The following is a 25334-nucleotide window of genomic DNA, read 5'->3' on the forward strand; positions in this document are numbered from 1 at the left end:
GCTCTTTATCAGCATTAAGTAGCTCGGAATTGTTGTTAAAGACAATGCGGTTTCTCAACTCAAAATACTTTGCTGAGGGCTTTTCTCCCTGACATGGTCACTGTAAAGCACAAGCAATAGAACCCTTTCCACCACAGAAATAAAACCCTATTGATAGCCCCAGTGCTTTCTCTTGAGAAATTTGAAACTTAATATAGCTGTAGTCCTGTTGACCTGCAGTCAACTTCCCATGGCAGAGGAGAACTATAAAAAGTAAAGGTCTCTTTGGTTCAGTTACATACCTCATGGAATTTTTTTCCTGAAAGCTGAGTGTAGTAACAAAGCTGTGAGCCAGTGGACCTTTTCCATTATTTTTATTTTTGTATTTGCCACTAAAAAGAGTGTATTTTATAATCTGTATAAATAGCTATATATGTGTCGATATTAACCCTTATGATACTGATATTTTTAATAACTACAGTCACACTGAAAGATATGAGAGATGGTGGAATGAGAAGGAGAAGGGTTTGAAGGATGGAGTACCACCAGGATGTCTGTGAAAGTCTGAAGTACCATTTTAAGTGTGCCAGTGAGGGAGGAGGTTCAAATCAAAGCCAGTGGAAAGAATCTCCTAACTTCTTGCAGCTTGGTGGTGGTCAGCTTTACTCCTAAAAGGTATTTTAAAGCGCTTTTTGCTAGTGCTCTATAGCTAATACATTCAGTGGAGCTCTGCTTTATACTGTCTCAGTTTGGCTGTCAACAGATGACCCTTAAAAGCAGTGTCTGAAGTTTGCTCACATGGGTCTTAACTCTTCTGATTCTGATTAAAATCTTGGTCATATGGAACAAAGGACCTTTCAGTGGGTTTTCTGGGGTTTGCCAGATTTCTTCAGACCTTTTTAGCTATGACCATGTTTTCTTGGATTTATATATTTCTTTACAGTATTGAATTGCTAAGAGTTGTGTGCAGAGCAAAAGTCTTTGAAGCAGCACCTCAAAGACAGAGTTTGATATCTTTGCATTAGCAGACCAAAATCACATTTATCTGGATAGTAAAAAGAGGCTCCACCCATGGAGAAAGATTCTCAGAGGGAGATTTCCTATGTCTTGGGATGAACCAAAGGGGTCAGGTTTTTCTTGCTGAGATTACTGCACCCATCTTCTAGGAGTATATGGTGACTTCTTACAGGACTGCAGTTTATACCAAACCAGGGTAGTGGCTGCATGGCTTGAGAGAGTGCCTTATCCTGCTGTCAGCTCCGTGCAAGTAACTGAATGGTTGTACAAGAGACTCGTGAGTACACCAAACAACTGGAAGGAGAGCAGAGAAGAAGGCTTAGAACAGACCTACACAAATGATGGACTCAGGTCTGAATCTGGGCAAATTGTAGACAAATAATGCCTGCTGTGTTCCTGTCCAAGATCTCAATATTTATTACTCTTCCCCTGTCTCTTGGGGACCAGCTTAAGAGCACCCTTACAATTCTTACCTGTGAGGGCAGTGTGCAGTGCAGAGCTAGAGCAAGAATACTTGATTTTTTTTGCTAAATGGACTTTGGTTAAAATGAACCTAAGTAGTCCTGGCTCAGGTGCTACGATACAGCAGTGAACAGAGGTCAGCAGTGTGAACTCAGTGATCCAAACAGTGGAAAGTGTTCGTTTTCCATCAGCTCATCAGACAACTGCCTCCCAACACAGTTATCTATTGTTAACAGATTTTTTTGTAGTCACTGCAGCTCTGTTATGTATTTTGCAACCTGGCACAGATTAATAGTTCTCTGGCAACCCTGCTCCAAGGCTTTGAAAGCCTTTATGAAGGGCATCAGTAGGCAAGCCAAGCCCAGAAAAAGCTTGTGGTAGCACAGTGCCTTCACAAAGCCTCCAAAAGACTGGGGGGTCCCAGACCTACTCACAGATACATGCTGTAGGGACAGGGGTGGTTGTTACTTCCTATTGATTCTGTCTGAAGATTTCACTGAGCTACATTGCCTGCTGCCTCAGCTGGGAAGTGGATAGCATTGTTTTCCACACACTGAATGGAGGAAACTATGAAAAGGAACTTACTGGAGTTTTTCTTTTTCCCTGGGTATTTCCAGAGGTTGTGGAGAGGTGGAGATCACCTGCTTTTCCGTCATTTAGCAAACTCCTGTCTGTATCATTTGCTGGTTTCTTTAAGCATCCCTGCCAATATATCTCTCCTATAAACCATATACTTTTTGTATTCCTTTTCCCTTTTGCATATGGAATATCAGTGTATAGGAAGGGTTAAAATGTTAAAGCTATTGAGTCCTTTTTGATTTGACATTGTTGAGTGAGCTGCAGAAAGCCTGCCTGTTCTTGAGCATGCTGCAGAGTAACTAGAAACAATGGAGCAAGGGAGAAACTGAAAAATCCTGTCCCAGTTCTGTGATAACAGCAGATATATTTGTGAAACCAAAGTGCTCTTTCTGGACTTCAGGTTGGGTAGACACTGTATTTGCTATCGTGTTTGAGAACTGTTTGTCTTGTGTCTTGTGTTTGTTATCCATTGAAATTTGTTTTCTGAATTTTTGTAAGTGAAAGAAATTCTTATGCCGGCTGCAGGTGGAGAGTTTTATGCAAGACCAAGGCAAGACAAGAACAAAATTATTTTCCAGAGATATTCTATTCTGTTTCAGAGGTTAGTCAGTTTAAGATAGTGTGGTTTTATGGCTATGTTAAACTTGTACAAGACAATGATAGTGACTTTTTTTTTTTTTTCCCATCAGAAGCTTTTTTTTTCTCAGGCAGATTTCAGCTGTAATCTTTATTGCAAGTTTTATTTAAAGTTTTTGCAGACTTTTCACAAAGGAAATGTGAAATCTACAAATGTGGTATCTACAGACTGGTAAGTAGAGTACTTCATTAGGGTGAGACAGGTACACAGATTGAAACAAAGGAGTTTTTCATCTTTTTCCTCTACTTAGCTTGCTTGAATACACTATCTCTGAGAAGACAAAAGAGTTAAGATAATTATTTACATCAAGGAATTGCTTGGTGCTCAGTTACTGAAGATAAAAATCAGGGCAATTTGTCTGCCATCTATTGTCACCAACGATGCAATTGTCAGCTCTCATTTAGACTATCAGGCAGCTGACAATTTCCATTTCCTTAACTCTGTCTCAGTCATCTGACTAACCTTGTACAGTCAATCCTAGCATCTGACAGAGGCTTGGGGCTTTGATGAAGTGGAGAATATCAGCCTTGGAGTGCGAAAGGAACCAAGAATATCAGCCTTGTTGGTTTGAGAAAGCAATATGAAATGGTAACTGACTTTTACTGCCATGGCAGTTCAGTTGTTTGTTCTTTCAGCTTCTCACCTGGCATGCCTTTAAAATCCAAACAAGAACATATTAACTACAAAGCACAATAGTGACTAAGGTTGCTGTTTTCTGTTCCCCAATGGGAATGAAATTAAATGAGAATGAGGTACCGCACCTGCCTCAGTGCTTCTAGCAATCCTGCTAGATAAGTATCTAGTAAATATCTATGTTCTTTAATGATAAAAAAATCCATCCTGGTTTTATATTGATTTTTAACTGAGATAGAAAGTGGCATGTTTGCAGGAAAAGCTGAGATATTTTTTGGAATAAGTTTGAGATTTGTGAATCCAACTGGCTGTTCTGCATAATATAAAATTGCTACCTTAAAGTAATTATGTATTTTGAGTTGCTTGAAATAGAGAAAGCCAAAAAGGCATAAGAACTAGAGATGGAACAACCAATTAAAAAGAGGATTTTCAAAATTTGTCACAATGTAGATTGTGTTTCCCTGAATCCACTTACTTGCATAGTATCTTGGGGTAACTTTGTAAGGATTCCTCAGAGAACTGATATCATGGCAATATTGACAATGCATTTTGTCTGTCTTATACTTCAGAAATCCACCAAAGAGCAGTATTTTACGAGGTACTGGGTGGATCTTTGATTTGCAACTGTTTAGGTTCTGACCTGATAATACTAATTACAACATGGAAGTAAGACTACCAAAAGGTAGTGGATTTGGGGGTTTTTTTGGTGGAGGGGAAGGTTTGTGGGTTTTTCAGATGCGTTTATATGTTTTCTGGGGTACCATGGAATAAACTGTCCAAGACGATGTGGTACCTATTAGAAATCCAGGAGTCCTTATAAGCTGGAATACCTGAGAAACTAGCAAGACTTTTTTGCTAATTATTAGTTGGCATGGTTTGTATATATACAGGTACATGGTCACAGTCAGACATGTTAGAAAAGGATGTGCCACTCCCCTCAGTGGTAAGGCCAGAGTAAAGTTACCATAGGTCCCTAATAAACAATTTCCTAATGCAGCACTGAGAAGACTTGAAATTGTGTTGAGAAATGATATTGTTATTTCTAGGAAACAGAGCAGTGGCTGTCATTGATTGTAAAAATCAGGATGAATGCAAGAATTTTGAACAAAGAAACCTTACTTTTGTACTAGGACAGTGTAACAGAAAGAAATAATTTGTCACAGCTTTTGTGAATCAGTGTGGTGTGGTTATGTCCCACCACGCAGTGGCTCACAGTCTCGCCTTGCACTCAAAGACACTGTGCTGCAGGCTTATGCCAGGACACCCTTCTCTTCCTGTGTGATCACCATGTAATTGTCACATTCCCTTTGAATTTACCCTTGCATTCCCTTCTCACGTGACCTGATTTAGTCAATCATCTCATGTATCAGTGTTTGGATTCAGTTAGAGCTTTGTGTGTAACAGAGAGCAAGTTTTGTAGAGAGGCCTACTGTATGTTATTAGACCAGCAGATTTAGCTGAAAAACTTTTGGGCTCCCAAATCCAATATATGCTAGAGGGTGTGTATATAAAGAGTGTTGTTCTATAGGAGGACAGACCTGCTCTTCCTTGGCTGTGATTGCTCTGTCATTTTCACACTGCAGGAGGTAGGACAGATGGAAAAATAAACCAACTAAGACATGGGTGTGGGGAAAGCATAGAGTAGAGGAGCAGAAACATGCTAACAGCTAATGCCTGCCAAATTGCTCTCCAAATAATGAGAAATCTGTGTCAGCTCCCACACTGACTGCTTCGTGCAGTAAAACCATTGGCTAAACCTCTCTTAAATATCCACCCTTGGCCCAGTTTCATTGGGGAAGTGTTGGATATGGATTTTTTGCAACTCGTATGCATCATGTATGATCACGTTTGCATCATAGATGTTTTTAACAGGTCCCTGTGACAAAGGTGAGAAGATGCTAAAGACATGGTATTCTTTCCTGCTGTGCTGGCTGTCCTGGCAGCTTGAAGCTAATCCTGGTCTTAAAGTGAGGATTACTCAGAAGGGGCTGGACTATGGTATGTCAAACATTGCCAGAAGTTAATTTATGATAAATACTCTATGCATCTAATACAGTTCCTTAATAAAGTGCAATGTAGAAACAAGCTCCTTAAATATTGAAATAGAATAAATTCCTTTTGTCACTTCACACCAGGAACACCGTTTCCAAAAAACAGTATTTCCTTCCTTTTTGTGCACCCCAGGTGTGAATTTATCCTTGCACTGGTGATTGTATTCTCCTACAGTCCAACAGTGTTTCTACTACATTTGTTGTGTCGATCTATTTCTTAGAACCAGAATGAGATGGCCACATAACTGCTCCTTTTTTAAAAAGTGTCAAAGAACTGAATGAAAGTGCAATATTTAATTGAAGACAATAAGACATAACTGGGAAAAAAGCTTACAATTTTGGAACACCCACATAGCTGCACACCTTTACTGTCATTCCTCCTTTTAGTGTGAGATAGCATCTACTTGTGCCATTCTTTCAAAAAAATGTAGTAACTGTCTGCCATAATTCTGCCCCTTAACAGAATATCAGCAATTTCCACAATATATTTTCCTTGCCCTTTTTATTCATATTGACTTTCACAGTCTCTTACCTAAGACTTACTCCATGGGTGTGGAGGGCACACAGTATAATTTCAATTGTTTACAGAATTAATATTAATAATAAAGATTAACAAGGCACAAATTCAACAGAGGCTGGGTCATGCTAAGGATTAATCATCATTTATGTACTGAACATGGTGACAGGTAAACAATGGACTTGTGAGATGAAAAGTAGAAGCTCAGGGTTTATGCCTTTGAGATGAAAGCAAGGATCAGGTCCACTTGTTTCTCTTTATAAGCATTGTTTTAAAGGCTTTTGGGCAGTTGGGAAGTGCAGGGCAAACCTCAGTCACCCAAAACAGAACTGATCTCTGTATCTTTTTATGACACACAGGAAAAATCACTCCCTAGGGATCTCTCATGCCTTTAGAAATGAGAATTCAGCCTGGTATTTCTTAGTGTGAGCCCAGGAGTTTTTGTGACATTCAGCACATCCTTCAAGTGCTGAACAAACAGACTGTTTGCACACCTCTGCGTTAGTAGTAAGAACAGACATTCACAGTGCACCTCCCAAAAGCATAGCTCGTATTTAAAGAGCTTGGTGCTTATTGTGTCTTTTCCCTTAGTATGAGATTCAAAGGCTGAGGCAATAAACCCCACCTGCACGATCCTTGCCTGCTGCAAGAACCTTTAGAGAAATTCCACCTGGGACTGGCTGCCTTCACTGACAGTCATAAGAGCTTTAAGTTACTTCAGTCAGAACTGATATTTTGCTTTGGAGGCAGGAATTCACGTGGAATCATAACTTACCTCTCGTTCATAAAAGAAGCATTTTATAAAGAGGTATTCCAGTGTTGAGTTATCATTGATTTCAGTTCTTTGCTTCTTTAATACACTGAAGTCTGGGGGGGAGAAAAAAATAGATATTTAATATTCAGTAACTGTGAGGCTAAAAGCTAAGGAAACTCATGCTGAAAAAATCTGAAAGCAGGACATCATTCAGTATTAAAGTTTTAGCAGTGTCTTCATCAAAGATGAGCAAAAAGACAGAAGACACAAGGAATTTGGGATTTAAAGATGTTCTGTTTGTTGATGATAGCGTCTGTGTGTATTATCAATGGACAAGTAACACTGAAGCATTCCAGAAAGTAGAGATTCCTTAAAGCAAGGAGAGAAGGTAAGGAAATAAATCAGACATCTGCAGCATGCTGTAATGGATAAGGTGCAGTGGCAAAACATAGGTACTCCGAAAGAAATTTAAAAGAATTGTCTTTAAACCTCAAACAACTTCCTGTACACAAGCAACAATCCAGATAGCTAGTTTGCATTTGAAATACCAGCACTTCAGATGTATATACCACACCTTTTCTGTAAGTAAACACTACATATAGAAGTCATCTTGCTGATTTGTAGCTGGCTTCTTCATTCAAGAGGTATGAGACAATCTGAGGTAAAGGTGATGACCAAATATTTCCCAAGGCTTTCACACTGTCAGTGAATTGAAGGAAGTATAACAGTTTCAGAAAACTGACAAGTTCTAGAATATAAAATACAACTCAGGGACAAGATTATCTTGGTTAAGTTATTTGTATGTGAGGCTCATAGAAGTTATCAATGGATGTAGTTGGAAGGAGGTCTAGGTAAGGGTTTGAGAATCAGAAGTTTTAATGAATTATGTTAAAAGTGGTTAAATTATTTGGCGGTGTATCTGGATTTTTGAGTGCCTGAATCCAATCTGCAAGCCATGTGCTTTCCTCTCTCTTCTTGTAGGCAAGAGGACTGGGATGGAGCTCCTGAAGCAAGCAGTATTGAAAGAGACCTTCCCAAGCTGGAGTGGGCAAGAGAGTTTCTCGGTTGTTACAGTCAACTATGTAATTTCAAGGTAAGTAAAGGAAATACATTTCAAAGTTTTAGGTTGAAACATCTTATTGTATTGTTACTGCGGAGTAATAATTATGCAACCTTTTTTTTTTTTTTTTGTTAAGTGGTTTATCTAACTCTGCTCCCACTGCTCAAACACTGATTTGTTTTATAAGTACTTCCTTCTACTACACTCAAGAGATGAGCTTTAGAAAGCTTCTGAAGGAGCACCTTGGCTGTTTTTTTAGTTGGTTTGTCTCAGAGTTTGGGGCAAGGCAGGTGTAAGCATGGCTGTGACACAGCAGGGGAAATGGGTGGGAAAGAGGGAAGAATCGGTGTTACTAACAGTCTGCTACTATGAAGGACCTGTAGCAGTGAAAGTAATTTGTTTGTGTTTACTGAAAAAAAGATAACAAAGGGACAAGATGAAAATGTGTGCAGGAGAATGGTGTATCTGGGCTGAGGTGGCAGGAAGATGACGTTTACAGAACCTTTTTGGATGGATTTACAATGGTAAATCAGCATTTTGATTGGATAGGGTTCAATACCTATATCCTGCTGAGGAAAATCATTATACTGGGAGCAGCCAGTAGAAAAACATGTTTATAGAGTTTCCTACAATTTCTACAAATGAGACTAATATAAAAGTTTTTTATACTGCCTTCAATCCCATCTTCCAGTTAAAGCTTTTTAACTGGAAAACAGAAACTTCTGGTCTTTTAATATTACTATCAAGCCAAGCTCTGCTGCTCAGTAGCATTTTATTTTCTTTTCCTTAGTGTCATGGTTTTGGCTGGGATGGAGCTAATTTTCTTTTTAGTAGCTAGAATAGCACTGTGTTTTGGATTCAATATGGGATTTGGTATGAGGAGGATGTTGATAATACAGTGGTGTTTTTAGTTGTTGCTAAGAAATCAATGACTTTTCAACTTCCCATGCTTTGCCAGTGTGCAGGTGCAGAAGAAGCTGTGGGGGCAGGAGGGAGCATAGCAAGAACAACGGGCCCAAACTGGCCAATGGAATATTCCATATCATGATGTCATGCTCAGTATATAGATGAGGGTTGGCTGGGAAGCTCTCTCGCTTACAGGATTGGGGCTTGGGGGTTTTCTCTTCTCTGGGATCGCTAGCTGGGAATGGACTGGGCATTGATTGGCGGGTGGTGAGCAATTGCATCACTCATTTGTGTATTCCAGTATTACTATTATTATTTTTATTTTATTTTATTTCCATTATTAAATTGGTTTTATGTCAACCTACAAGTCTCCTTACCTTTACCCCTTTAATTCTTTTCCCCATCCCCCGGGGTGGGGGAGGGTGGGCGAGCAGCTGTGTGGTGTTTGGCTGCCAGCTGGGTTAAAACCACAACACTTACAAATTACCCAGAGCAAGAAATACCAATCTGGGAGACTTCATGTACTTTCTACTGGATAGGGCCTACATCCTTCTTCTATACCTAATATTTTCCTAACAGCCTGTTTCCAGCAGGCTTCGTGGTATTATACCACCCTTGCAACCTTAATCCCTGCACGTCTGAGAGAGATGTGTTTGGACAGTCTGGAGAAGAAGAGGCTATGGGGGTGGAGGTGCATGTGTCTTACTGCGTGTCTTCCACTGTCTTCTGCTGGACCCCTTGAGTTGGTCCAGCTTTGAGAAGGAGGTCGAACCAGAAAATCTCCTGAGGTCCCATTCCAACCTAAATTCTTATATGATCTTCAAAACCCCAATCCATTCTGCCAACCATAGTTCTTGAAATTGGCCATCTTCCCAGTGGATAATCTGATTTTAGCTCCCTGCAAACACGATTACTAAAGACAGCCTTACTGCTGCCCAAGATGATATTGGAAAATGATGGTCATTTTAACTAAAAGTAGCTCATGCTTTCTGCCCTGGGGAAAACAGATTAAAGGCAGTTGTTTCAGAAATCTCTGCCAGATATCAGGAAACAATGAGGAATGTATACTACATGATGAGATTACAGCTGATATCTTTACAATGTTCAGCTCAATTCAACACACCCATTTGCAAGACAGTATCTCTGAGTATTAGAAACGTTTGTTTTGTCAGGGAAAACTTCAAGTAAGATTTTGTTTAGAAGAATGGATCCTCTCCAGAGGCCTTTGCTGAGGCAAAGGAGGGGATACAAAATGCAGAAAGAGAAACTAATTCAGCAAATGCTGGCATTCAGACAACTGGATTTATTTATAGATGTAGCATCTGGGTTTAACACACAGACTTGTTTTCCCCCAGCAAGCATATTTCACTTTAAGGGCTTTGTTTTGATTCCAAGGGGAGGCTTATGTTTTGTCCAAGTATCCTTTTTTGCCTGGACAAATATAAAGGATTCTTTCTCCAAGGATGCTACTAAGTGTAATGGTACAAATGTCTGTCTTTCCTAAAATACACAAGGGTCAGTCATTTCTGAGAAATTATTTTACCAAAGCATTTGCCTTTCATAACAGAAGGATTTGTAGTAATCAGAAGTCCTTTTTACTCTTTTGACATGCAGTCTAATATCCCCCTTTCTGTATTCTGTAGGCTCAGAATTAATGCTGTAGATTTACCAGAAACTTCTGCTTCCTTTATTCCTGGCACTGGCATTAGCCTGTCAGTGGCACATGCTTCTGCTACGATCAGTGCAGACTGGAGAATGAACACATGGCTGCTGTAAGTATTGTACAGTGCGATGCAGGTGCAGAGAGCAGTTCTGGGAGAAGGATTGCAAATGAAATTCATAAATCTAGTTGGTAGCTATTATTTTTTCAGGTCAGATGTGCTCTATCATTTAACAACAATCTGTTTGAATAAACTTCTTAAGAAGGAACATCCCCTGCCAGCTAATGTGGGTTTCTTTTCTTTTCTTTTCTTTTCTTTTCTTTTCTTTTCTTTTCTTTTCTTTTCTTTTCTTTTCTTTTCTTTTCTTTTCTTTTCTTGTCTTATCTTGTCTTGTCTTGTCTTGTCTTTTCCCGTCTTTTCTCTTTTCTTTTCTTTTCTTTTCTTTTCTTTTCTTTTCTTTTCTTTTCTTTTCTTTTCTTTTCTTTTCTTTTCTTTTCTTTTCTTTTCTTTTCTTTTCTTTTCTTTTCTTTTCTTTTCTTTTCTTTTCTTTTCTTTTCTTTTTTTTTCTCTTAATTATTCTACCCCACAGGTTGTCTCTTTGGGAAGTATCAGGTCAGACACCTCAATTGAGCATACTCAATTTGTCCAGACTGTATATTACATGATGTTACATGAATATTCAGGGACACAGACTTTGCAATGGCCACATTTGTTACTTTCTTTGTACAGTATAACTGGAAGTTTGACTCTGTAGCTAATTATCTATTTGCTGGTACAGTGTCTATTGTCTTCCAAAGTGCTTCTGTTAAAGGAAGGGCACTGTCACAATGCCAAATATTCAGAACTTTGGAAATTCCAGAATTCAGGTTACTAAGGAAAACTGACTTAGCTTCCTGGGCCTGTGCACGATGAGATTGTCTTTAATATAACTGCATACCGATTTTTCTACTTTTTTATCTCAGCATTTTTGCTACAGAATTTTAATATAATATTGTAGATTTTCTTGGGAGCTGGGAGAGGGCTAGAACTGGGATATCAGAAAAGTTTGCAAGGTGCTAATCTCTTCAATTTGGGTTAATGGAGTAACTGGTAGCAGCAGTAGCCGTTACTCTTATTTGTGAGCCAGGGAGTACAGTGAGACGGATCACCAGGCTGCAAGTTTCACAGCATGTCCTGATTGCAAAGGAGCACGGACACGCAGTTCTACCTTCAGTCTCAGTACTGGTGGCTGGAAACTGCTGTCACTGTGCCCCCAACCTGTCTGTTGTGAGGAAAAGTATACTGTGTTCAGCGGGGCAAATCAGCTGTTCACAAACACAAAGCCACCTCTCCCTCTTGCTGAAAGATAAGGACCTGGGCATAATCTGGAGAGACCCCAGATGTACAAAACTCTAAAGACAGCAAAGGAGGGAGGGAGCTGCTATGCAGGATTTTGTGGAGCAGATTGTGGTGGAGGTGGTCAAAGCCAGTTTTGGTGGAGTTGAGGGGGTGAAGGCTTTCATGCCTTTTTGAGGGGCAGAAGGAACAATCTGTGGTGCTCTGTTCAACATGGTGTTCTGTGAATGGCTGTAGGTTTAGACAGGTCCAGAATATGCCCTACTCTTCATCCTCCCTAGTCCCTAGTTCTACATGTTGCATTCAGCATAGCACACTAAGAGGGGAAAGCTAAAAATGAGCTTTCCAAGAGAAGCCATTGATAACCCACCCCTCCTGGGGTGTTTCCAGGGTCAGTAAGATGGGTCTTATCACAGCTTTTTAATTGTGATATTGTTATCCCTGCATTTCCATCTCTCATTGTCATCCTCCTCTCCACTGTTGCCCAGAGCAGTCAGCTGATCACAGAATCTTCTGGCAGGCTCTTTGCTCCTGGAAGCCTGGAGCCAAGACCCTGCCTCCATGAATCAGGTTTCCTCCTGAATAAGAGCAGATTATAAGGATGCAGGAACAAATGACCTAAGTAGCAGCCCAAAAAGGGGGAAGGAGGACTGACATCCTTTTGCAATGGTCCCTGTCACTGCAGTATGGGTAAATCTAGGTTGGAAGGATCTCTGGAAGTCATTTTGTCCAGCCTCCTGCTCAAAACGCAGCAGTCACCAGACTAGATCAGGTCAACTGTCTACTGGTGGTGTTTAGCCAAGCATGGTGATGCCACAACCTCTCCAAGTAACCTGTCCCAATGTTGCACAACCTTCTTTGGGAAAATGTTTTTCCTAATGGCTTGCAGGATGCAGATTTGGTTAGAGATTGGAAAATGAGGGTCTGAAGAGTGGTGCTTCCTCCAGATAGCCACTTGATGCACATACACAAACTGAAAGGTAGGGTTGAAAATAGTAGTGGCAGTAGGAGGGACTTTGTGACTGTGACTCCTCACAGGTTTGGTCAGGGGTAGTCTATGGTTCAGGGCTGGGTTAAGATTAATCTTTTGGGATTACAACCTCTTTCCCCAGGATTTTTGTTTAGCCTGAAACATAAAGAGGAAAGCTGAGAGTCACGGTTTGAGCTGCATGTTGGTCTGGGCACTTTCACCGTAATATGGTGCAGCCACTGTAGTAATGTCTGGGGAAAGAAAACCTGAGTTATCAGGATGAAAAGGTGAAAAGTAATACTTTTGGTGCCCATTCTGTTATGGTAAATAAGGTTTTTATAACATCCATTCAGCTCTCTGTGTCCTACTTGATTGGTCTATAATTTCTACAACTCCTAACCATAGTCCTAGTGCCTAAATTTGCTGGAAGGTAAAAGGTATAAGGATATTTTTGTTGGGGTCTTAGAAGGTATTTTTACAGAAAGGAGGCAGAATGAATGGGTTTGGGGCAGGACAACGAATGGAGAAATGTATACATTTTAAACAGTTATTGAAAATTGTTACAGGAAAGAGGAAAGTGGAACAACTGCAAAGTTGAGAACCACTGGGTTATATATTTATTGGCCTTCAGGGCGATCTGTCATGAAGGACTGGAATGTCTTGCGTTGCTGTGAAATCACCACATTGTTGCAAATTTGTCAAATCCTGCACAAGGCTGGAAAATTCATGTCCTGGAAACTCATGCATATAATCTGTTTCTGAATACCATGCATGTCTCTCATCTACTTTAATCCCTAGAAAACCCATTCTTCATTCTAAATGATAGATAGAAGCAAAAAGTCCTTTCAAACTTGATTTACAGGTAGTTTCTTAAATTGTTGCCTTAAAGCAGATGTTTCTTCAACTGAGTTTGTTTTTTTTTTTCTCTGAGCAGCAAAGACCGTGGAGGAATTACTGTGTCCATCTCAGGACTGTTTATTGCAGTTATCTTCAGAGTGTCAAGGGATGGCACAGGCCGCTTGTCCGTGTTGCTACACAATTGCCAGCTGAGCATTAATAGTGTAAAAGTCAAGTTAAATGGAGGATCTAGGTATGTACAGTATATTTTCTAATTACTCCATGGGAAATAGCAGGGTTTGTAGCACAAGGGCCACTTTTCAAAATTTGACTTTTAGGGATCCAGTTGCAGGATATGACTAACTATTGAAAATAGATTTTTAAAGGTCTCTTTTCAAAACCAGGCTCCTTTGCTGAATGTGTGAAGTGCGATTAATCTACACTTCTTTGTGTATGTGCCAACAAATGAGCTAACTAAACATACTGCATATGAAAAAAATGCTGTTTGGACATATTAAAGAATACAAGATTGCAAATATGAAGGTGGTCTGCACTGATTATGCCTTTTGACAAGCTGAGCTACCATTTCAGAATAAAACTTTCACTTTTTTTTAATAAAAACAGTCAACTGCAGAGTCTACCGAAATTGCTGTAATCATATCTCATTGATATAAATGACATTGACATCCCAGTCTGCAAGATTTAATATTTCAAAGATTTCAGTCCATGGTAAAAAGTAATTGTGTTCATTTCCTTTCCTCCAGTTGGATCTACAGCTTTCTCTCTGGTTATCTTGAGGAGCTCATTCACACCAAACTGTATAAAAATGTAAGTTTGCAAAGATGGTTTCAGCTAGTGAAGGGAGGAGTTGAAATACAGCCCTTACATTACTGGCTTGTCTCTCTTTTCATATAGCTATGCCTAGCTATCAAATACAAGATCCAACTGATGGATGCTGAGCTAAGAAAGCATAAGGGTGAGTTTTTTGTTAAGCAATTTGTGAGGTTTTTGTTAAGTAATTTTCATAGTGCTCAAATTGTAGCCTTTTTTATTATATGCCAAACCATTCCTGTGTTCACAGTACAAAAAAAGTGAAGGAAGAAAGCTATGTCCATTGTTCTGTACCTTAGCCTCTTCCAGAGTTGACCCTAGAAATCTCTTGCATACACCTTATATTCAATATTCAGATTTCTTCTGTATCCATTGCAGGTCACCTGTAATCTTTCGGTCTGTCGTAGCTCACCTGCGTTATTTCCTTAGATTTTTCAGATGAATATTTTCATGCTGATCCTTTATGTTCTTGGTACTGTGGACATAAGAAAACCTGAGTTAGCAGTAATTCACTGAAGACCTAGCAAACATCCCTGTAAGGTCTTGTAAACTTAGCACATCTTGTTTTGAACTTGAATTCAGTGAGATAACAAGGTGCTGCAGGAAGACTGTGTCACACTAAGCATGCTTCTCTTCACACAAGTTAACAATTCCTGTGTCGCTCTTGCAGAGACGTGAAGACAGTAGATATCTGTCTCCATATATATATATGTATATGCTTTCCAGAAAGCATATATATATATATATATATATTAAAAAGATTTTTACTTCCATAATAAGTCTCAAAGCTTTTTTTTTCCTTTTTTTGTTGTTTTTTTCCCAAGACTAAGAATATTTGTAGTTTTCACCAATTCAAATTCATTTAATTCACCTTAAGTCATTCAGGTCAGAGTTTGTTCCCACTCTTCACTTTGCATTGTGGATATTTCTATTATCTGCTCTGCTATTCAGAAGCAGAGTAAATAGACTTTTATTTTTCCTAACATGGCCTATACCTGCCATGTGCCAAGTACTGGCAAATATTACTGAATATCATGGTTATGAAGAACATTTTCTTATGCAGCACGTACCTAAATACTCAAAGGCTCAAAGGCACTGCAAGCTGTGCTGTCATATTAAGGAGTTCATAATCTCAGTGTGAATTCACCATTTCTCTTTAAACTCATCTGATTTTTATACACTATGAACAGACCTTCCAGTCTAATAAAAAATAACAATCAAGCTGAATTTGCATGCAAATACCTTTCAGAAAAAGTCTTCAATCATATTGTCTGATAAAATGCCCTCTATTGTTGTGAACAAACATCCCTTGTCTTCACCACTGATATGCTTAAAAATGTGCTAATGTCATCTTCCAGAGTGTTTAATAGTATTTATCAGTATTTCACTAATCAAATAGGAGAGTTTAGTTTTCTTGTGCAAACACATATCAAAAAAGGGAACTCTACCCTAGATACTCATTTTACTGCATGGGAGAGATTTCTGAGGAGTGTATTCAGATGTGAACAACAGGAGAACAAGGACTAAACCAAGAGGAATAAGTGACTGTTCCAGAGGGAGTACTCTTACTTTCTTACTTTTTCCCTTATAACAAGTTTTTTTTTTAATTTTCTTCTTCCTTCTCCCACCATTCTTCTTCTTCAGATTCAGCATTTCTATAATGCCTTTACCTTTAACTAAACAATAACTGTTCATGATGTGTTTTTGTACTAACAACTGTTTTGTTTTTGTCCATCATTCTAGTCTTAAACCAGATTGATGCCTTTGCACAAATAGACTATTCCCTAATTAGTTCTCCAACAGTCTTCAAATCACACATTAACTTGGATTTGAAGGTAATTTGTCTTTAATATCAGTGTGCTTTTTAAGACTCTTCTGATTCTCTTTTTTGTTTTTTCTTTCACTACAGTCTTACTCAGCTCTCCAATATTTTAATTAAGTAAAAAAGCAGTAAGACATTTGGTCATTTTGGGCAAGAGCTATTTTGGAAACCAGATGCAATTGCTTATTTAATAAATTACCTGCATTTGTTAACTAACTAAAGCTATTATTTAGAATTAAATTATTTCAGAGTTGAAACCCTTCAGAGGTGCTTTATAAACAGCATAGAATTGTTCTTTACAAACACAGCTCTTCCACTGCTGCTTGGTTTTTGCCTGTTACTGGTAATATGTAATCCATGATGGCTACCAATGTGATTGCAATCCAAAGCATTTGTTTTGAGATAACTCAGCATCTTTTGTATGTACAGCTCACACCCAAAAAAAGACTTCTTACCGCCAGACCTTGAGCAGCACACAGCAGTTTCTTTCTTATCTATTTTTCAACTTTGCTGTCAAGAGATATCTCAGCAATGCCTAGCTTTCACAGCAGCTTCAACAGTCCTTGTAATTCAGAGTATCCCCATGGCTCTCAGAACAGACTTCAGTGAAGAAAGATGTGCTAGAGCTGTGGCTGAAACTCTCCCTCTTGGTTATTTTGTTCAAGCAACTTTTACCATCCACAAAAAACACTCTGCAAGCAGGATATACATAGCTTAAAAGTACTAAGCAATTATTTATCAGCTGCTATAGCTAACTAGAACTGACAGGCTAAGCTTCAACATGCTGACACTCTGATGGGATACCGGATGAGTCTTTGTAAGTCACTTATTAATCAGTTAAGGAAGTTACTGGTCTTCAGTTCTTGGAACAGGCTGGTTTTTTATGGTTATGAATTGCCATGTTCCGACTCTCATCTTTTTTCTTAGGGTTTGATACCTTTCCATGACAGTATTTTTCTTGTTGAATCTTTCAGCTACTAACCATTACAGTGTCATTAATTACACTACTTACTGTAGTAAGTAATTCACACTTTTCTTGTCCTACATGGCCTGAGCTCACATACCCTCTTACATTTTAAGAATTGTTTTCTTAGCATAACTGAATAAAGGTCCCACACCTGTACAGCACCTAAACTATGTCTTGGAGGACTGGCAGCTGGACCAGGGCTATGAGTTAAGTGGTATAAAAGGCTCTTTTGTGTCTCTGTCCTAAGCAACTTTGAGTGCTCTTGGGGTGTGCCTGAAGATTTTCTTGAAATGTCACCCTTAGAATTAAATTAACAAATGTCTTTGCCACAGGAGAGAGAACTGTGGTCCAGGGGATGTTTTCTTGTGTCTCATAGCTGCAGTTCAGAATACTTACTTGAATGCTCACATTCAAACTTTGAAAGAATGAAGGCCAGATTTTCTCTGTGAAGCCTCCATTTTTCCAAAAGAGCCTAAATTTGCTGATTTTCACAGCATATCACAAACTTACTTGCTTACTTCAGGTTTTCTTTAATGTCAAGCTTTTCTTCATGTTAGGAAGGAATCTTTCTGTTCAACCACTGCTAATGCATTCTGACAGATACAAATGTTTACAACTAGAAATACTTGATAATGACTCTTTGCAGGGCACAGTCTATCCAGTAGGAAATCACACAGACCCTCCCTTTGTGCCAGCTCCCTTTGATCTCCCAAACCAGGGTGATTCCATGCTCTACCTGGGAGTCTCCAGTTATTTTCTTAAGTCTGCTTCACTGGCTTATTACAAAGCAGGGGCCTTTAACGTCACCATCTCCAAAGAGGTGAGTATAATTTGCGTGTAATGGAATTACAAATATCAGCAGTATGGATAGTCATCAAATGAGAGTAACACATTATATTTGCCATTTCACACTTCTACCTCTTGTAGGAGGGATTCATCACATTTATTTTGTATGTCATCATTTAAAATAGTCAAAGTCTTGCTCAGACCTAAGTCTGAAGTTCTTGGCAGCTCTAAGCAAGGAATGACAGATAAGAATATGACAGAGTTGGTGTGCAAGGAGTGGCAGAAAGAACCAAAAAAAAAAAAGATTTTCCCTTAGGAAAGGAAAGGCCAAGACAGGAAAAGTATACTGAAGCCACAATCTGCTGCATAGAGGCCCACAACAAATCTATTGGCTGTGTTGAGAGCTAGAATAAATCCTCAGACTTAACAGAGCAGCCGAATGAGGCAAGAGGCAGGTACAAGGAAACTAAGCTTTCAGCTGTGGGTGAAGAACATAGAGGACTTCTCTCAGAAATGCTGTTTCCACACTGGCATTAGTAGTCAGAGTTTCCAAGAAATTTTGCTAACTGAAACAGTGCTAAGAGGGTCTTTATAAAAATTGGTGACACAAATGGCACTGACAAACCTCATCAGTGGTCAGCAGCAGAAGGGCAAATGAGATTTTTGAATCCTGCCTCTGGCAGCTTCAGTATATTTCATCTAAGAAAGTCCCAAAGGCAGGAAGTAAGCAGGATGCCATGTCTGTTCTTTCAAAGAATAATGCTTGTTCACTGGTACATTCTTCTGAAACATGTCTATGAGAAATCTGTCTTCTGTCACACGGAGCACTGTGGGTTCCCTAGGAATCATTCTGGGACAAGGAAATACTAAATCAAAACATGGATCTAAAACTAAAGTAAGCAGGATATATTTTTTTCAACAGGGAAAACCTTATTTTCAAGCTGATATAATGATCTGATTTATTTCATTTGTTTACAGCTTGCTACTACTTTTAACCTAAATATCGCCTTATTCAAAGATTTTGTTCCTGAGGTGGGTACTTTTACTTGTACAGACCTTTTAAGAAAGAGCAGTAGCTAATGTTTCTTATGGATATTATCTCTGTACTAGCTCGTATGCAAAAGTTTGGAGGAGACAAGAAAACTGATCTGGTTTATGATTAGTGCAAGATTCAGACATACATGTCTACCTCTTCATAACTCTATGTTCTTCCTAACTATATCACACTACTCTTTAGTCATTCTCTGCCCTTCTTAAGTGCTGGATTTGCTGTCAGTCTCTGAAACAGTTATAAAGACTAAGTGGTAGACATGTGTGAGATCAGTCTCCTTTTATTCCTGTTCAAGGTAATGCTTTTGTCCTCTATGAGTTTCTCTATTTTTCAAAAGATTGGCTCCTTTGGAAGGTTGCCTCTTTTCCAAATCCTTTATATTGTCAGGGTCATTATTTTTTTTTTACAGGAATCACTCATTTCCCTCATTTCTTTTACATGCAATGCTAATCCCCTTGTCTTGAAATATGTTTTTCAGGAACAACCTTTTAATTATTTCTTTATATATGTTCAATATTAGTGGGTCTAAAACTTCATCATTTGTTTGTTGGTCTCTGAAACTCAGAGTATATGCAATGCTAATTTAATCATTTTAGTTGGTGCGATTAAAATTAAGTATTTTTAATATAGGTTAATGAACAAGAGGATTGGTATATAGCACCTGATTATGATGCAGCCACAGAAACTGTCGCTTAGGAAAAGGTTAACTCTGCATTCAACATTTTTTTCCTCTTTGAAATTCCACAGGTTGCTCTGAGTTACATAACAGGGTGCCCAGTGCTGCTGAAGCTGATGGCTACATCACCACCTGCAGTCAGTTTAAATGCAGACAGATGCATGCTACACATCACTGGCTGTGTAGAAATGTTTGCTGTTCTGCCAAATTCAACCACCCAGTACATCTTTACAGGGAATCTGGTAAGTAACGTGAGCTAGAAGGTAACATTCAGTGCTGGGGCTGAACAAATCACACAGTAATCTTCCAGATCCTCTGAAAATCATAGAGATCAGCATAAAATAGTATTTACTGGTCTGCCACAAATATGCGTACTGTTCTGTTGCATTTCATAGGATTTCATAGGGAGAAAACATGCACCCTGTATTGTAGAATTTAATAGGCAGGTGCAGCAAGCTACTTATGAAAGCCCATTTTTCTATGTGGGAGGTTGAGTGATTATTCAAGGATAAATTATAATGTACAAAAATGTGATTATCTAGTGCCCAGTCTTCCTAACTTGTTTCTTGTAAAATAGTTCAGTGTGTCCCCAGACATCTTTTCATCAGGTTGAAAGTGAAACAATTACGTCAGCCGTGCAAGGACTTAAATGATCCTAATGATAAGGAGGCAATCAGGGCAGTATTATCACTTTGCTCACACAATCTCAGTTGCTGTCAGAAAGCGGCAAATTCACTAGCTACACGTATTGACCAATTAAAAAGATTAGACATTGTGTTTCCAATCACAAAAGCAATTGCATTTGTGCCTGTATCTAAGACAGTATCTATCTGTGTATACAGTCACAGAAGACTGTTTTGTTTTTTTCCCTGCAGACAGCCAGTACCAGAGCCAATTTGACAATAACCAAACAGAAGTTGATTATCTCATTACTTCTGAAGAGGTAACCAAGGAAAATTCAGAAAGCAACATTAATTATCCCAACATTAGGACACGACAGAAATTCATTGTGTCAGCCTGGCAGTGCTTGTTTCACCATGAGAAAAAGAAAATTAGTTACCGTCTTTCTCACAGGGGTTCTAAGATACTTTTGACTGGTTGGTCTAAGTTTTGCAGATGGAATATAATAATGTTGTGGAACCACCATGTCTCTTGTGCAATGTGATGCCACCCCTTTTTGTAGGTTAAATACCTTTCCAGATAATGATGTTCAATTTATTGGTTATCTTAAAGACATCTGTTTCAGTCTGTGCTGATGTTGGAGAATGAAGTTCAGTAGTTTATTTCAAACCTTCTAAATGTTGCTGCTGTGCCATGTCTGAGCATCATGAACAGAACTGCCAGAGTGCAAGCACTGCACTGGACCACTGTCACTAGCTCTCCGTACACCTTCACATGAGGGGAAGGGAAAAGAGACTACCTAGCACATACTGCAGCAGCAGACACCATGTTATCAAACAAAAGAGACTAGAAAGGTGTCTGTAGTTTGAAGCAAAGCTCAGAGCTTTTTAGATTTTGCTTAGATCTTGCTGGGTTTGTGTTTACATACAGTTACAAGTGTTCTCAGCTGTCTTGCAACAAATTTTATTCACACTTCAAGCTGGGCTGGGTTTACAGCCCCTTTTTCCCTAAGTGCACCAGGTGGGTAGAAGCACAGACTTTCAGGCAAGTAGCCCACATTGATGTTTCTTCTTGTTAGCTCTGTACTCCAAGTTGGGGCAGAATTCCAGAATATATTATATTTTTAACCTGTTACATTTAAATTGAAGAAAAATGTGAGCAGCCTTTTCTTAGTTTTGGTCACTGGACCTTTTTAAGAGGAGAAGAGGCTTTATAGTGATCAGAGTCTGTTGGTATAAGTTTGAGAAGTAATGGTGTCACTCACTTAGAGCCTTTGACAGAAGAATGTCTTCTTCCCCAGGATTATATTTATGGTGATCTGAGGATGCATTACAGGCATTGGTGGGAAAAGTTACAAAATCATAATAGTTAGGAATGGATGTGAGTTTATTCAAATCATATTGAACATTTGAGGAATGTGTAGTTCATCCATTGCAGGAAATGGCAATTCCAGAAAAATTTAATTTTCCAAGTCTTATAGTCACAGCCCAGGACAACACATGAATGTAGGAGAAGATTACTATCAGAAAGATCCCAGTGATTCTAGAACTCATTTGTAGTTGTGCCAGCTTTGATTAAAAGCTGTTGGGAATCAAAGAGTCTTTGGTAAACTTAAATGTGTGGATCATCATGCAATCAGTATGAAATTCCACAAATGAATCTTCAAATGGTGTGCATAACTTGTGCCTTCATCCTTCCTAGTGAATCCTCTTCTTTTGCTTCTTTTCTTCAGGCTCCAGTTCTCCCTGCTGCACTCCACTCTTGGCTCCTCTGAAGTAAGTTGATGGTTTCAGTGCCTAGGAGAGGTAGCTGAGTCCTTCAGAGATAAAAGAAATTCATCTGAACTTGTTGCTGGACAATTCTTGGTCTGTCTTGGGGATATCATCTGCCACTGCTCTTTCTGCTTTGAAATAGTATATTCTCTGCTTTTCTTTTTCTTTCCAGTAAGAGGAAATACCTCTTGGAGTGTTGGGGTTTTTTTCTCATCAGAGGCTCCAAACGTTATGTAGTTATTACCATGTAACATTAATTGAAACAAAGAGAAATGTCTTCCTGTGTCTGCATGACCTAGCAAGACATCATAGCTGATTCTGCTCACTTCTGTATCCAGCAGCACAAAGGCAGGCATGGGGCTAGCACCTCTTCCAGCTGTTTCTGAGAGCCAGCCTGAATTCACAGCTGGATTGAGAAGGCATAGCAGTTGGAGTGAATACAGAGATAGGCTTAAGCTCAGTTTCAGGAATTATCTTGAATCACTTTAAGCAAATACCATAAAAAGGGAGTCAAAATAGTGAATAAAAGAAACACCATGCCTCTGCTTAGATTGTTCAGTGCAGACTGAGAAATGGTCAGTGCGAGTCTGCAGCAGCTCACCCCAACCTAACTCTTTAAGTGAAGGGAGGAGGACACTAATCACAGTGGCATAAGACAGAGCACCGGAACAGGGCAGTTCTTGCCACCCAGAGAACAGTTCACTTCTGAGAACTGAGTCCTGGCAGCTGAAAGGGAGTTGAACAGATTTCATTCCTAAAGTTAAGGTTCAACCCAGATACTTAACAGAAAAAAAAAACTTCAGTTTAACATCCTGTGAGAAAAATGGACACCTCTTTGCCACGTATATCGGAGATTTTCTCTGCCAAGCTCTGTTCAGAGCTTTTTGCATGTCACTCCAGTTCTAATCCTCCATCTCTCCTGACAAGCTGCAATCCCATAGGCATCAGGCAATAATCACCAAATGTGTTTTTCCCCTTCACAGCAGATGTCACTGGTGGAGAATTTTTTGTCTTACACTTTACAGAGTGCAGTGATTCCAGTAATCAATGGTAAGGATTGTGGCCAGTTCCTGAGCACATTTGGTGGGTAAGCAAGACTGAAACCATAAAAGGGAGTGCCTGGCTTTAAAGACTGTTATGGGAGGTTTTCTGTCCATTTGGCTACACCTGGACAGGTCTACTCTGTGCTGGACTTCAGTGCTGGTCTCTCAGTCACCTGGATCAGGGGCTGGGGCAGAGCAAGTTTAGGCTCCCTTCCAAACACTGGACTTGGGTTTCCTTTTCACTGGACGCAGTGTGGCAGCAGAGCTGAGACATGCTTGAGTCTTGTCCTGACACAGAGTCAAGCCATGACCAGAGAATGGCCCAGACTGGGGAAGCACAGAAGCACACTTGCATCTTGAGGCTTCAAGGTAGCATCTCTGACTTCATCACCTCCCTCTGCCTTTGTGCTTCACCTGCTGCCACAGGCAGGACAAAGTAGAAAATCAGCTCAGTGGGATGCAGAGAGTGAGGGATGATGAAGAAAGAGGTGAAGGTGGAAAGGAGCATGTGGAAAAGTACAGGAGGTCCCTATGAGGTAAACAGAGGTGAGGAGACTGCTGAGGAAGGAAGTGAGCTGTTGATGAGAAGGGATGCAAAAGTCTCAGGCTTGGAAAAGCAAATAGGCATAGAGCTGGGAAATCCAGGAAAGTAGGGATAGATGAGAATAAGAGAGACCAACAGGACTGGAGGATCAGGAAGAGAAGAAAATTAAAGGAAGATGGAGAATAAGTCAGAGTGGGAAACAGCAGAAATGAGATCTTGTGGGACAGATACCTGGAGGGGAGCAAAGGCCATCAGATCCCAGTGTCAGACAGTTGAGAGATAGTAAGAGGTTTTTATGCAACTGTTTAATAGGATTTTTTGCTTTTTAGTAAATACGAATAATAGCTCCCTTGAGAGGCACAAGGACAGTTGATAAAATGGAAATTGCAAAACAAATTTAGTTCCTTGAGAAAGATGCTTCAGAAGTGCATTTTATTATTACATTAAAATGTATTTATATTTGTCCTTTCTGAAGAAAAACTCGGAAAAGGATTTCCTCTCCTTAACTTCGCCCACACTACCCTGACTGGACCTGTAATAAAAATGAAGCAGGTGAGAAGCCCAATTTCTTGTTAAAGAATATTGCTTCTTTTTCAGCACATTTGTATGTCTTCCTGTGTTGGGTAGATCTATACGCTGCTAATAGTAACGCTTTAACTATACACTAGATATAAAATCCAAACTCTAGATCAAAAATGAGCCCTTCACCCCCCACCCCTAGCAGTTGTAGGTTATAAAGGGTCCACTTGTCCTTTTGGGGTATGCCAGCATGGGGACACCACAAGAACAGCTCTGCTACCCCCATCAGGGCTTAGGAACATTGAGTGCATGAGTCCTCACTACTCTGACCATCCTCTAGGAAGGTTCATAGGCAACCTGAGTGTATCTGTGATGTTACTCAGCCTTTTGGAGGGTTGTATTAACTTATATCAGAGCTCAGTCCTACCCTAAAGTTACCTAAAGATCAGAAGGCACAAAGCCACTCTTGTCTCCCACCCTGCTGAGGGCTTACCATGGGATCTAGTCCCAGACTACTGTCCCTGAATATGTCCATCTGAAATTTAAGGTAATTTTACTTGTTCTTCTTTCCTTAGGGTCATCTGGTGATTTCCACTGATGTTCACTACAAACATGAAGAAGAGGAAGATGAGGACCTTCACAGTCACTCATAGTGTCCCTTTACGTTTAAACAATAATAAGAGAAAGATGTAGTCTTCCTGCTGTTGGCTTGTAGTGAATAGAGAGTAGATGCTGTAACATTAGAAGCGTGGCTTTTCATCACTATTTTTAATGTTTTAGTAAAACTTATTAATAACTTCTCACAAACTGAATCTGTTGGTTTTCAGAACAGTGAGTGTAGCTGACTGTTACTGATGCTCTAGAAAACTTGTTGCAGCCTGATGAGAAGGAGTGACTGGTTCTTTTCACTAGAGTTATAGACACCACATTTTATTAGTTTTAGGAACCAGTTCTTGCATTATTGAATTTATCAATATTAGTCTTAGCAAAACTTTGTGTATGGAGTAAGACCTTATTCTTCATAGAATTTCACAATTTGTCCCTTTGTAACTGGATACCAAGAACTGGAACAGGTTTATAAAATCCAATGAATTATCATAGAATTATAGAATCATATTATCTAGTCCGGACCCTGGCTCAAAACAGGACTATATAGATTAGGTTGCTGAGGGCTGTGTCCAGTCAAGTCTTGGACCCCTCCAAGGATGGAGGTTCCACAGCCTCTCTGGGCAACCTGTCCCACTATTTAACTACCTTCATAATAAAGTTATTTTTCCTAATATCTAATCAGTATTTCCCATGTT

The 25334-nt window shown here is 39.4% G+C and overlaps 1 protein-coding gene across 1 annotated transcript; it reads left to right on the top strand.

Moving 5' to 3' along the window:
• The first annotated feature begins 5202 nt into the window (after positions 1-5202).
• Positions 5203-24683, top strand: LOC114818624 (BPI fold-containing family C protein). Its single transcript, XM_029085218.1, has 16 exons — positions 5203-5305; positions 7274-7330; positions 7611-7722; positions 10239-10367; positions 13496-13651; positions 14163-14226; positions 14314-14374; positions 15973-16064; positions 17665-17838; positions 18783-18836; positions 19603-19773; positions 20407-20474; positions 21885-21927; positions 22908-22974; positions 23987-24063; positions 24606-24683. Exons 1-16 carry the CDS (start codon positions 5203-5205, stop codon positions 24681-24683), a joined length of 1506 nt encoding a protein of 501 aa, XP_028941051.1.
• The last annotated feature ends 651 nt before the right edge of the window (positions 24684-25334 follow it).

This window comes from Antrostomus carolinensis, unplaced genomic scaffold (assembly GCF_000700745.2).
Source record: "Antrostomus carolinensis isolate BGI_N321 unplaced genomic scaffold, ASM70074v2 scaffold6085, whole genome shotgun sequence".
NCBI classification, from domain to species: Eukaryota; Metazoa; Chordata; class Aves; order Caprimulgiformes; family Caprimulgidae; genus Antrostomus; species Antrostomus carolinensis.